Source organism: Takifugu flavidus, chromosome 3 (assembly GCF_003711565.1).
Source record: "Takifugu flavidus isolate HTHZ2018 chromosome 3, ASM371156v2, whole genome shotgun sequence".
NCBI lineage: Eukaryota > Metazoa > Chordata > Actinopteri > Tetraodontiformes > Tetraodontidae > Takifugu > Takifugu flavidus.
In genome coordinates, this window is record NC_079522.1 from 11,857,682 (window position 1) to 11,870,337 (window position 12,656).

Sequence of the window (12,656 nt, forward strand, 5' to 3'; positions counted from 1 at the left end):
TACAGTGGAGCGACCCTCTTGAGAGGAACGACAGCAGTGCCACAGGCTGCCCCATTCACTGAGCCATTATCCTGACAAGTTTAAAGATGTCATTACTCAAATCCTCTTTTTCTTAGTTGTTATTTCCATAAATTACTGAGCGGAGAAAAGGCTACGATTTAATCTGGAATTAGACGGGCTGAGTTGAAATGACGGTGCCCTGTAGAGCTTTTTGTGAATAGGCTTATGGCAGATAAGGAATGGTACAATTAGATTTTGGGCAGGGAGAAGGAACGGGTAAAACACGAGCACTGCTGGCTTATTCCGCCTTCTCTCTTTTCCCCTCTGGTTCCGTCTCTTGTCATATCGCTGTGCGACACGTCTGTGTGTGCTTCACTCCGGCTGTCTCCGATTACTGCTTCTCTTCTCAGCCGTTCAAAATAACTGACTTTTATTACTGTGCAGCGTAAACTTTATTTTCCCTCCTACAGATATACGTTAAATTTAGCACAGCTGTCCAAGTACTGGTTAAAAGATCGCCTGTGGCCATTCCAGAATGGAATGGTGTCACAGTGGGACGAGTCCTGGGTGAGAGAGCCGAATTAACACATTTCTACGTTGTAAAAAACAAAGCCTTTCGGGTGTTTTAAATGCGACAACGCTAACGATGGCGTGCGACTGACGAGCATTGCATCCATCGCTCTATTTCTTCCATAGTCGTCTTTTAACCCTTTTCCCCATTCCTGGCCCGCGAGTGTTCGGCAAAAGTGTTCTCGGAGAGCATCTCTAATGACCTCTGAGGCCCGGATAGCCTGCATCAGCTCCGGCTAATGGAGGGAATGCAATTAGCGTCAATGCTGGCACCTGAGAGGCTGGGCGCAGCGCGTGCATGTGCGGACGCCAATGCGTGTGAGAGAGCATTCGGAAGTCATAGATTACACATAATGGAATTATATAGACTCAGGAAACACCAAGTTATCAGATTACGCAGAAGAAATATGTGATTATTATTTGATTACTCCAAAAGCACATTTTCAGAGTGAACGAGAACTTCCTGCCGCACGTCGGAAATGAACCGGTGTCAAATGATGGAACCTCATTTGATAATTGTGGAATAAATTTCAACCGTCCACGTTCCCCATTCCTTAAATCAGAAGAAATAATCCACTTAGCCTCATAAGCTCTGTGATGTTATATGTTTAACCGGCAGAGTAATCCAGAAGTAACAGAGCGTAATCAGATTATGCTGCAGAGTTCAGGCTAATCCACTGGATTTGGTTACTGATTGCCATTTTAAAACTGTCGTATTGTCGTCCAGTTTGTGTGTGTTGGAGAATCTGAATGTGCACGTTCTGCTGTCCCCCTGCCTGCTTGTGTGTGTGTCTGGCGGGGGGGGGGGGTCTGTTGCTAGACAACCACGTATCTTTGGAGGAGTCGCTAGCTGAGCGGTTATGCACTGCTGCAGGCTGTGGTCTCTTAGTGCCCCCCTACTTCCCTCTCCGCCTCCTGCACCACTACCACCAGCACCACTCCAACCTTGGCCCTCCCTTCCCCCCTCTCTCTTCCCCGCACAGCTCTATGGTTACCGTCGCTAGGCAACTGCCTCCGTATTCTGCCAGCGTGCTTGGTAATTGGCTGGTGGCACAGTGGAGTGCCTTTGCCAGATCCAGCCAGCTGCGCCGACTACTGCCTCCTCATGTTTCAGCGCAGCCCCCCCTCACACACACACACACACCTCCACACACACCTCCTCCTTGCTTCGGTTGCTAGGCAACACTTTTAGGCATCTCTGCCTCTCGGGAATTTCATTGGCCAGAGTGAGAAGGCCCAGACCTGCTGCTCTGGTGTTTCTGGGAAGTGAGGGAAGAAGGGATATGTGCAGGAAGGAGAGGACTCGTTTCTGGATGGATGAGTAAAAACTTAGATTTATTAAACACAGCACTTTGAAAAATATTTGCAAATGGTTATTAAAACTGTGTGGCAGCCCAGCTGGGGAGGATTTGGGAAGGAAAAGGGCCGGGTTCCGAAAGTAAATGAATCAGAATTGATTATCAATTATCGTTCTCTTTTCTGGAGGTCATTTTTTTTGCTCCCTCGCTCATTTGTCTCCATGTCACGGTTCTCCAGCGTCTCCCCGTCAGACCGTGCACGGTGCTCCGTGACATGGCTGCTCGCTGAGTGTTTTCTCTTGTCAGAGCTTTGGGTTCTATTCACCTGCTTTATTTAAAATGCTGGAGAAAAAAACAGCCAGGGAAAGTATTTGCATCATTGATTTTTTTTTTTTCCCCGAGCTTCTGCCGCATGATCAGATCTGCGGGTAATCAGTGAGTTTTTGTGGCAGCTGGTGCGGATAATGGCTCCAAACAACACTGTATTTACACAAACGCTGCTCTCAGCCGTCCCGCAGTCACAAAGCTGCCCGTCCATTGATTCCGTCCCCTTTTTTTTTGATAATCACATTCAACGAATTAAGCCTGTTTTTGTGCCAGAGCCGCTCATGCGGCGCTGGTCAGTGTGTCAGTGTGACTCTATTCACCCCCGAGCCGCCGCTCCAGATGGGATGTGACGGGTGCAGGTGACATTTTCAGAGATGGACGCAGCTGGCAGATTGCAGGTTCCTCGCCATTACACCGTGCGACTGGCCTAATTATCGCCACCCTCCTCCCCTGCCGGCATATTTTGCAGCCTCCTCCGCCTTAATCCACTTCTGCAGTGCTCCTCTCCCACTTTCCCCTCTCCTGGTCTCATCTCACCTCCACTTCTCAGTCTCTTATCCACCTTGCTTCTAATCCCCCTCCCTCTCCTCTTCTTTCGCTCTACTTCTCTTCGCCCTGCGCTCCTCTTCTGCCTGTTCAGCAAGATCGGAGGCCGGTGGGAGCTTCTCCACCTTGGCGTAAAACAAGGCCCGGTTCTCGTTTGAGCCCTTTTCAAAAGTGAGGGGAAGCATGAGAACTGAGGACAGATTTGAAGAAAGAAGGCCAGAGCAAGATCAGGGGGGGTCCAAATTCAGCGCTTCAGGGCTGCACTCCAGCCGGGATTTCTGTCCTACCAGGTAGACCAGGTAGTCTGGTAGGACAGAAAGTCCAACAGGGTTCAGCCGTCTGCAGGACTGGATCTGGGCACCCCTGGTCTGGACCAAAGAAAGTGCAAAGAAGCAGAGCAGACGGCTGCTTACGCTACCGGCTGGCCTTTTGGTCAATATTTGGGTCTTCAACCAGTCGATACCAGGGGATCACCTGTCAACACACACCAAAGCAAAGCAGCAAACGTCTGGATTTGAAACCCCATGCATGTCTTTATCTCCAGGTGAAAAGCCGTACAAGTGCTCATGGGAAGGCTGCGAGTGGCGATTCGCCCGGAGCGACGAACTGACGAGGCACTACCGCAAACACACCGGCGCTAAGCCTTTTAAATGCAACCACTGTGACAGGTACGTCAACACACGCCTTCCCTCTTTCCCTCCGTTCTCCTCCAGTTTTGAAGTTGTTCCACTGGCAAAGCAGCCGGCGTTTTCAAGCCGGTTTTTTATGTGTTATGGGGGGAAAAAAAGGTGTGACAAGAGGCTCGTAACACACCCAAATGTGTTTGGTCCTGACCCAGTTTAAAAGTGTGCTGTCGGGATTACTAATGTGCAACACATGCAGGACACGGCCTGCTCCAACTTTCAGTGGGATACAAATGACGCTTAGCATGCTAGTCGCCAACACAGGGGCCATGGCGGCATATTAATAGTTCTTCTCACATGATGTCTGCTTTCACGCCAGCACAGACGTGTAAAGTGGAAAACCATTAACACCCTCACACATTTCCATTGGAACGTCTGGAAAAAAAACACTTGACTTTGTTTTTAACCTCCTAATTTTATTTGGTAGTTGGTGGTAAAAATTTGAGTCGCTAAAGTGTATCAGTATAGATATACAAGTTGTAACTCACATACGTGTATTAGTCGTTGCTACACTCAAATTTATGGTAAATTTAGATCCTGAGGGGTTCTCATAGAATACCTTAAAAACTTGCAAATACTGGTGGAAATAAACCCACTTTTGTTTGAAGATGACTTAAAAAGGAGTAATGTCAATGTCAAAAAGGGATCAAATTTTTGGTACTTCCTCTCGCTAACATCTGTAGACTAGGAAGTCTTGACCATGTCTGAAAGAGAGAAGTCGGCCCAGCTAGTTCGGCCCAGCTAGTTCGGCCCAGCTAGTTCGGCCCAGCTAGCTCGGCCCCGGCCAGGCATTGGTAAGAGTCATTACTGGTCTGATCCCAGTGACGCATCCCGGAGGAAAATGACACAGGACGAACCTGAATTGATTTAAATGTGTTTTTCTGTCTTGTTTACTTGTGTCACAGGGGTGAGTGGGTCTGATGTTACATCCCTCCTCTTCTTCATTAGTCGTCCTCCCCTCTGTTTAATTATGAACCGCAGCAAAACGATAATTTGCGGAGCCCCGGTGACGATCTCATCAAACATTCAGGTGCCGTTATTCGCAACAGACACCTCAGACACCAAAAATCTCTACTCCTGGTTTAATTACAGTCCTCTGTCTGTGATCTGTCCCCCACTGACACCTCCGAGGTCTCAGAGCAATATCAGCCACGCCAGACCCCACGGTATTTATGTAAAGGGACCTCAGGTCATTTTGAACGGATTACAAAATCTATAGTTTATAAGCGTCCGCTGTTGACTTTTTCCAAGACACGGCAGCCATTTTGGAGTCAAATCAAAGTCATAAATATAGACAATCAAGGACAGTTGATTGCATGTTTCTTTTTCTTACATTTCCTGGTTAAACATGTTGGAGATTATTTCAAATATTGAAAGAAAAAAAGCTCCAGGTCAAAAGTGTCTTAGTTAAAAAAGCCATTTTGCCTTTGTCTTCTTCGCATGTACTGTTTCAATTTAAATATTCAAAAAGACATTTCCGACATTATTCCGACTGCCGTTTGTGTCACTTTAAGGATGGATCACCATACATTAAGATACTGAAGAGGTGTCCTCTTAAATCATGTAATGGTTCATTAGAAGAAATCCCACTTCAACTGGGGCACTTTGCCTTAATGGGGGCTGAAGAGTGTGTCCTGGTCATCCATATGTGTGTGTGTGTGTGTGTGTGTGTGTGTGATCTTAATCAGGCCTCAGCTGGACAGACAGTAAATACAGTAGCCCCCCCATATCTCCACCACCTTCCCACCTTCCCCCCTCTCACCAGCAGACAGCCCCCTCCACCCCCGCAGGCACATCCCTAATTCGGGCCCACCTCTGTCATGTGTCACAAGACACCCATCGCCTCCAGCCCGACACACACACACACACACACACAAACACCCTGCTGAGATGAAGGAAGAGGGGAAACGGGGGAGTCGGTGAAGACGGGGTGGAAGATTGAAGATTGGGGGGGTTGGAGACAGAGCCACGGTGTGCCAGCTGGTGTCGTGCCCCCGAGTGGTGACTCATACTTTACCATCTGTCTCACCGAGCGCACACAAAAACACCCCGATGCCTCTCATCCATCTCCAGACACACGTGCACGCGCATGCACGCAGGTGCCAGTGAGACGGACGACCAGTGGCTCAACGCAGCGTAACAATCCACCCCCCCCATCCCCCTTCGGCCACACACTGATTCAACTCGACATCTTAGACAGTGGCCTCTGTCTCAGCGGAAGGACTCAGATCTGCAAGTGATGTCAGGAAACGATCAACAGTTGAGGAGAAGTGAGACACAGATGAGCCCCCGGCAGCAGCAGCACCCGGGAAACCTCTTCCAGGCTGGAATGCGAGAGCCCAACGGCCCGTTTATCCACCACTCGCCAATGCATGTTCCCGATTTCATCCTCCTTTTGCTTCCTTGGCTAATTTTTGTAAGCGTCGCGGCGCTAACCTCGGTGGAACCTCCGGGGAACCAAGACGACAGATGGGGGGAGGGGTGGGGGGAGTCAGAGCATGGGCAGAACACACCAGTACATGAGACAAGCTCATTCATGCTGGGTAAAGGGTGGCGGGGGAGGGGGTTACAACAGCGGGTTTCAACCAGCAGAGGGCAGCCATTGCTTCGGTTATAATAGTAACTTTATTTATGTAGGCAGTTTCAAAAAAGCCACCATGAAAAGCTAAAATCCAGAATAATTTTTAGAAAAAATGAAAGAATGGTGGCATCTAATTTTCCACACAACCAGATTGTTCTTGATGTAAAATTATTCACTTCCTGTGCTGCAGTAAGATAGCTGAACCGTTAGCCGTGATGCTGTAACGACCGTGGAGATGTCCTAATCGGCACTTTTTGTTTTGTCTGCTCATCCTTCCACCAAGGTACAGAAAATGTTACCATGCAACCATGGCAACTCAGTCAACAAAGGTAAAACACGGGCTAATTAGCGTCATTAGCCGCCGGATCTCCCTGGACTGCAGGCTTTTCCGGGCACCTTAAAATCCATGGTTGCGCATGTTATAATTGAGATTAATTTGGATGAATCACAGACAATTATCAACATTAGCTTATATTTTCTAATTAAATTTCTGACCTTGCATAATGTGGAAGCACAGGAAATATAGCGATCTTCATCGAATTTGCCATTTCCGCTAACTCCCAAACAAGTTTGCTTCTCGACCGTTTTGGCAGATGAATTAACAACGAAGCGACGCTCCCAAATAACAACACTTGCTGTTTGAAAACTCCTCTGGGGAGGGGCTGTAGTATTAGCCGAGTGCGCATGCAACAGAGGCGCTGTTCATCTCGCGGTAGTGATGAAAAAGTAGGTCTCTTATAATGGCTGTCTCTTTATGTAAGCACGGAGTAAACAACACGCCAGATGAAAATGTACAACGCATCACTTTGTGGCAATAAGGATGAAACAAAGAGAGTATTAAAAGAAAATGGGCCAGCGTGCTTCCAGAGCAATTTGTTTCCTTTTTCCAACCGCGCCGCTCGGAAACCGCAGCGGCATGAGCGTCAGATCAGGCGAGGAGCTACAATTTGCGCAATTTAACATTTTGCAGCCGGTGTTTTGCACGTCTCCCCACCAACCCTCCCCGTCCTCATAACAACTGTTTCAACAGATCCATCTGCGGGCGCTCCGCGCCGCAGCCGAAGTCATTAGGAGTGCTGCTGAAAATGCTGATTATGAATTAGTTACACGTATCCTAATTGCGTGTGCATTAGTGGCTCAGCGCTCACTAGCTAACAGCAACATTTAGCTCCATCCATAAAACAAACTTCTTCCGCAGCACCGCTAACAAGCCGCTCTCTGTTTCTTTTCTGTGCGCAGGTGCTTCTCACGGTCGGATCACTTGGCGCTACACATGAAGAGGCACATCTGAGGGGTTGGAGAGAGGTCACGAGGGGAGGGAGGTGGAGGTGGAGCAGGAGAAGGAGCATCATCTGCAGAGGAGTAACACCGTGGATGTTGGAGAGACAGAAGAATGGGCCGCACGCAGAGCCGTCAACTCCACATAGAAACATGAATCCTGGTTCATCTGTGCTTAACCAGTTGGTCCATGATTCTACACGATTCTTCGATGACTCACCCCGCAAACATGGGCCCGTGTCATCACAATCCAGACACTCCATCCCACCCATCATATGTCCCACGGGAGGCGGCACATGACGATCGATGGACCAGGCACGTGCAGTTGGCAGCTTTTTGTTTCGGTGGGACTTGGAATCCTTGCGTATGCTTGCAAAAGTCAGCCCTGTCCATGCAGCAGTGCTCCGTACACCAGCGAGCTCACCAACACCAAAATGGACCAGTTGTACAGTCATTCAAGGGGCACCGTCGCCTCGTGTATATTCCACATTTCCTCTTCTGTCGATCAGACTCTTCCTTGAGCTGATAGCTTCTTTTACACTATTAGCCAAATAGCATCATCTCACACTTAGCAAGTACGCGGGATTTCTTTCCTTCTCATCCTACCGCAGCCTTTGCAGTTCCCCGAAGGGTTTGTTATACCGTATTCTGGACAGATAATTGTTTGACAATTTTTCATCAGACCTCTGTCACGTCCGCCAACTGGATCCATTTATAAATCCCAGTTCGATGGCATCGGAGCACTTGTTTGAATGAAGCGTTAGATTGGATTTCCCGGAGACTTGAAGATGGAAGTGCATTGCACTGATGTGCTGCGTAGACTGATTGAGGTCATCTAGAGGACTGGCTTGCTTTATGAACACCATCTATTGTTGTTTATCACCGGGTGAAGCTAGCAAATCCACTCTGGGAAAAGCAGTTCTTCCCAATGAAAGCGAGCGTATCAAGGAATTCTGAATGGGTTTATTCCTCTCCTGGATCGCGGTCCTTGAGGTGTCGTAAGAAACTCTTGCACAATTGACTTTCCCTCTTTTTTGTAAAAATACTCCCCCCTACCTTGAACTCAAAGACAATTTCACATGCTGCCGAAGTGACACATGCACAACTGGAAGCAGCGAGTTGACTGTGATAGCACACCGAATTCACCAACGGAATTCCTCTGTACGAAGAAAGCTGTCCCGTTTTTAGGGAAAGTTTCTCAAATTTGTTCAATCTTCAAAGGTGTAAAGGTGATTTTGAAAACATTGAAATGGGATGCAGCTGCAAAAAAGAGAAACGAAACTTCCGCAGATGCCTGAAATGATCTCTCGTTTGTCTTGGAGAGTGATCGGCACTGCGGATACTGGGAGGATGGGGTTTTTGTCATGGTCCTTGCACCCGTTTAGCAGCAATCAAGTGAAGAGAAAAGCAACCTTCCACAGCTCTCCTAATCAGGCCCTATGCACATCCAGTAACATTCTTGGTGCCCATCTTTCACTGCAGACCCCTGCTCAGGGCAGGGAAGGACTGGGAGGAGGACAAACGACAAAAACTCACACTGTTCATCTTGAATGTATCTGTTGTAAGTCTGTACACGCTAGCCTGCAGCTGCAAAGATCACTCCAGATTAGACAGAAACTTCTTAGACTAGACCAGACACGGAATAACTAGTTAGTAACAGCCGGTAGTTTTTGACATTGTTCGTCCTGACCGGTGGGAGGTCACAGTGTGCCCGAAGCCGTTACCTGCCCCGTCAGCACTGATAACTGCCCCATCAGCCGGCAGAACTGCAGTCGAGTCCTCAGTCCGCCAACTGAACATTGACCTCACTCGAGCGAGGAGGAGAATAGACAGTCCGGATCTCCTTGAACCTGGACGAGAACAAGAACCCAAAGGTATCAAAGCCCAGAACATCCTGCTCTTTGGCGATTTTCAATCTGCGTAGATGAGACTCAATCACACACAGACGCGATCCACGATCGTCTGCTACACTGGCCTGACCCCCCCCCCCCCCCTCCCCCACTCCTGCTTAATTATTAAACTCTTTCTGTCTGAACGTATGAACGAGCCAGACAAGAAGAAGAAAACAAACTAAATCATGTCTGACATGCTGGTTTTTAGGTTAATTATTGCAGTTGCAGCCACTAAAAAGAAAGCCATCGCTTCTCGCAAAACATTGGAGACTTGGGGTACTTTACCACCTACAGGTCCGTTTAAAAGTAGATCCGAACCTCTGGCTCCATTCTTTTCGTGGGGACGGTGAGGTTTTGAATCATCTGTAGCGCGCTCATTTCCCCGAGGAATCGAACCCCAGTTTCAGTTCGGCTGAATAATCCAGGCAATAAGAAGAATCACGGTTTGGAATTCAGATTCCCCGGGTTGTAAAAACGATCAGTACACAAGTGGTGGTGCGTTTAGGGAAAAGGTTCATAACAAACCATTGGAGTAAGTAGGTGAGGAAGCACCCCAGGGATACCCAGTTCAGGTGGGGATCGTCTGGATAGGCTGGCGGGTTCGTTCCTGCTCCGCAAAGACTTTCAGAGCAGAAGGTAAAATCAAAAATAGCTTTTTAACCGGCGGGTTAAAGATCTATCACCAATGGCAGCTCTATCTGTGTGTTTCAGTATTTCCACGAGGCGCTGTCTAGTCGCCTGGATGCGAATGTGTGGGAATGTGCAGCTCGGAGCGTTGCTCTCATCTTTTTTTCTTTTCCCCTTCGTGTGCCGTACCGACCTTTGACAGCGAAGGATTCAGGAACGCAACTCTAGACGTTTCATGGCTTTTCTGTTCTCAGACACTTGGAGACACTGACAATACTCAAACCAACAGGACGGTTGGGAATCCGGACTCTTTTTTTTTCCTCGTCACTATTTTTTTTTTTTTTTTTTTTTTGCCGCAAGCCGAAAAAAGAAAAGGAAAAAAAAAAGGTTTCAAATGTGAATGTTTCTTCTGGAAAGGTTCTTCTGTTGTCTCTGAGGATGCGGTTCAGTTCTGATTGTCAATTCTGCTGTGCCTGTGTGTTCTTTGTCTGTTTGTATTTGCACTCTGAAGTTTTGAGAGGAAAAAAAAAATAACGATAATAATAATCACGTATCGCATATCCGAAGCTTTTCCGTCTGCTTGTACACTGAAGTTCACACCATGACCGCCGGTGGTCACCCACCGATCACCACGTCTGTATATTAGCTGTTTTTTAGCACAATCACACACACGGACTCATTACAGAGACACACACATGCATGTGCACACCTGCCGAGGCTCCATTCAGCCAGACACACACAACACACACACGCCGACATACTCTCTCTCTCTGCTCTCCTTGTTTTCACCGTTTTTCATGCCATTTTGCAGCTCCTGAAAAAGGGGGAGTGGGGGTGGGGGGCAGGTATTACTATGTGTGACGCCGCCTCTGTTTCCACTAGGCATGGATTTCAAATCAGACGCACCCCTCTTTTTTTAACCCCCTCTCCTCCACCTCCATTTTTTCAAATACCTTTCTCCTCCCCTGTCCGCCCCCCCCCACCCCACCTCACCCTGCGCCATCTTTTTTTTTCTCTCTTTCATTTCCGCTGTACAAAGTGTTTCAGAATTATCATTTGTATATTATGACGTATGGGTACGATAATGTTCTTTATTATGGAAAAATGAGAGATTTATTTTTGTTACGGTTTGTTTCATAATTCCTTTTTTAAATTGGTATTGTAATATCTCTATGCAAGGAACTGTTCGGTGAATTGTTTTTATTTAAGAATGTAATTATGTGTAATAAATGGTAGAAGCAGTTTGGCATGGAGTATTGTGGATTCCTCGACTGTTCTGTAAATGGCAGCTTCACCTCAACACCCGTCATTCCCTTCTGGTTCGTCCTTCTTACCTTTCATCCTTACCTTGGATCCAAACTGCAACAACGGGCCGGAATGTTGTCACGCGGCCGGAACATTCTCCCTCCCGGGGACCCGCACGGTGCTTTAATTACATCTGTTACCAACCAAGGTGATAACTTCTCCTCCATTTCTGCCTTTTGACCATGACTAGTTGATAAAAGGGTAATCGAATAACTAATGGATAATTAGGGAATAATTACTCTCTGGTAAATGGTCCTGCGCGCTGTATTAATTCTCCTCGGGTCTGGCGGTGAGAAAGTCCCATAAGGTTTTTTGTTTCATTTAATGCTCCCTAATTGAAACGGGCACCCTCATCAAGAAGCTTACACGTATCTGTCGAACTTAATATTCCGTTATCTGTAATTACACGCGGCCCCATACTATCTACCTAACTACATCTTCTATGTCAATTCCAGAGACACATTATGAAATTAGAGAGGATGGAGTCATTTTTCAGTAAAGGTCGCGCGTCCCACGAGCGCCTCCCCATCATCATTTTCCATTGGGGTGATGGAAACGAGGCTGCGTGTGAGTTCACAGCCGCGCTAAATGGTCCTAATGTGCGTCGGCGAAGGGGGCCACACCAGCGTCAACACGCATTTATAAAGGTTAACATGCACATTTGCAAATTGGCCGTTTTGCGGAGCGATGCTGTATATCCCGGAGCGATCGCTCTTTTCTCCCAATAAAAGTGGGCCTTGTTAGCAGCTGTGCGTGTCGGTGAAACCCGCTCCGAGTTAAACGAACAAAGTACAGACATTTCTGAATAACACGGAGGCTGCAGATGATTACTTTTGCTCGCGACTGTCGATGTCAGCGAGCTGGAGCGGGTTGGGAAAAGAACTCTGATGAAGCTTTTTCACTAACTGCTTCTCCTTGCGTACAACATCGTCTCCGGACAGCCATACCCACGACGGTTACGAGCGGATATACAGTCAATGCCCAACGAAGAATAAACTTTGGACAAGGTTCCATTGCATTCCACAGTTCCATTTTTATCAAAGATTAATTTGCTTTTTTGGAGGAGGAGTTCAAGTAGAGTCAGGACGGCAACCAGGCTCAGGACAAGAAAGACCTGCCCTTTAAAAGGCTTTGACATTTAACAGCCAACAAATTCAGAGCTAATTAAAAAAAATAAGTAAAATCTAAAATATCAGTATGAGAAAATGTGTGTTTATATGGATGACAACGTAAAATGTATGGTTTGGCTAACAGCACCCGGCAACACAGGCACCTTGTGGAAAAAGGGGGATTTGTTAGCAGGCTAATTACAGCAGGGCTGCCTGGCAGAATAATGGGAATAACGGAAAATCGGAGTTTACGGGAATGTTTACTGCCTGGTTACGTGCACTCTGTCAGCCTGTCCTTGCTGTTGTTTCCAGGCATCAAATGATAGCATCTAAATCTCAAAGGACAACAGGATTAAAACAGAGCGTGATATGATCTGATTATGCTATTCTAAACATGCGTGAATGTGTGTATTTATGCAAAGTACTTGACATTAATCTGT

General features: G+C 47.3%; 1 protein-coding gene across 2 annotated transcripts in view; it reads left to right on the forward strand.

Annotated features, from left to right (window-relative positions):
- Positions 1-11,044, forward strand: part of klf7a (Kruppel like factor 7a) — a 31,146-nt gene extending 20,102 nt beyond the window's left edge. Inside the window, exons 3-5 of one of the 2 annotated variants that reach the window (XR_008949715.1) lie at positions 3,286-3,409; positions 7,245-9,811; positions 9,887-11,044. Coding sequence is in view for 1 of the 2 variants with exons in the window: in XM_057027492.1 (XP_056883472.1) it covers positions 3,286-3,409; positions 7,245-7,296 (176 nt within the window). In the remaining variant the exon portion in view is untranslated. Of the gene's footprint in view, positions 1-3,285; positions 3,410-7,244 lie in introns of both variants that reach the window. The other variant, XM_057027492.1, reaches the window with a different exon arrangement.
- The last annotated feature ends 1,612 nt before the right edge of the window (positions 11,045-12,656 follow it).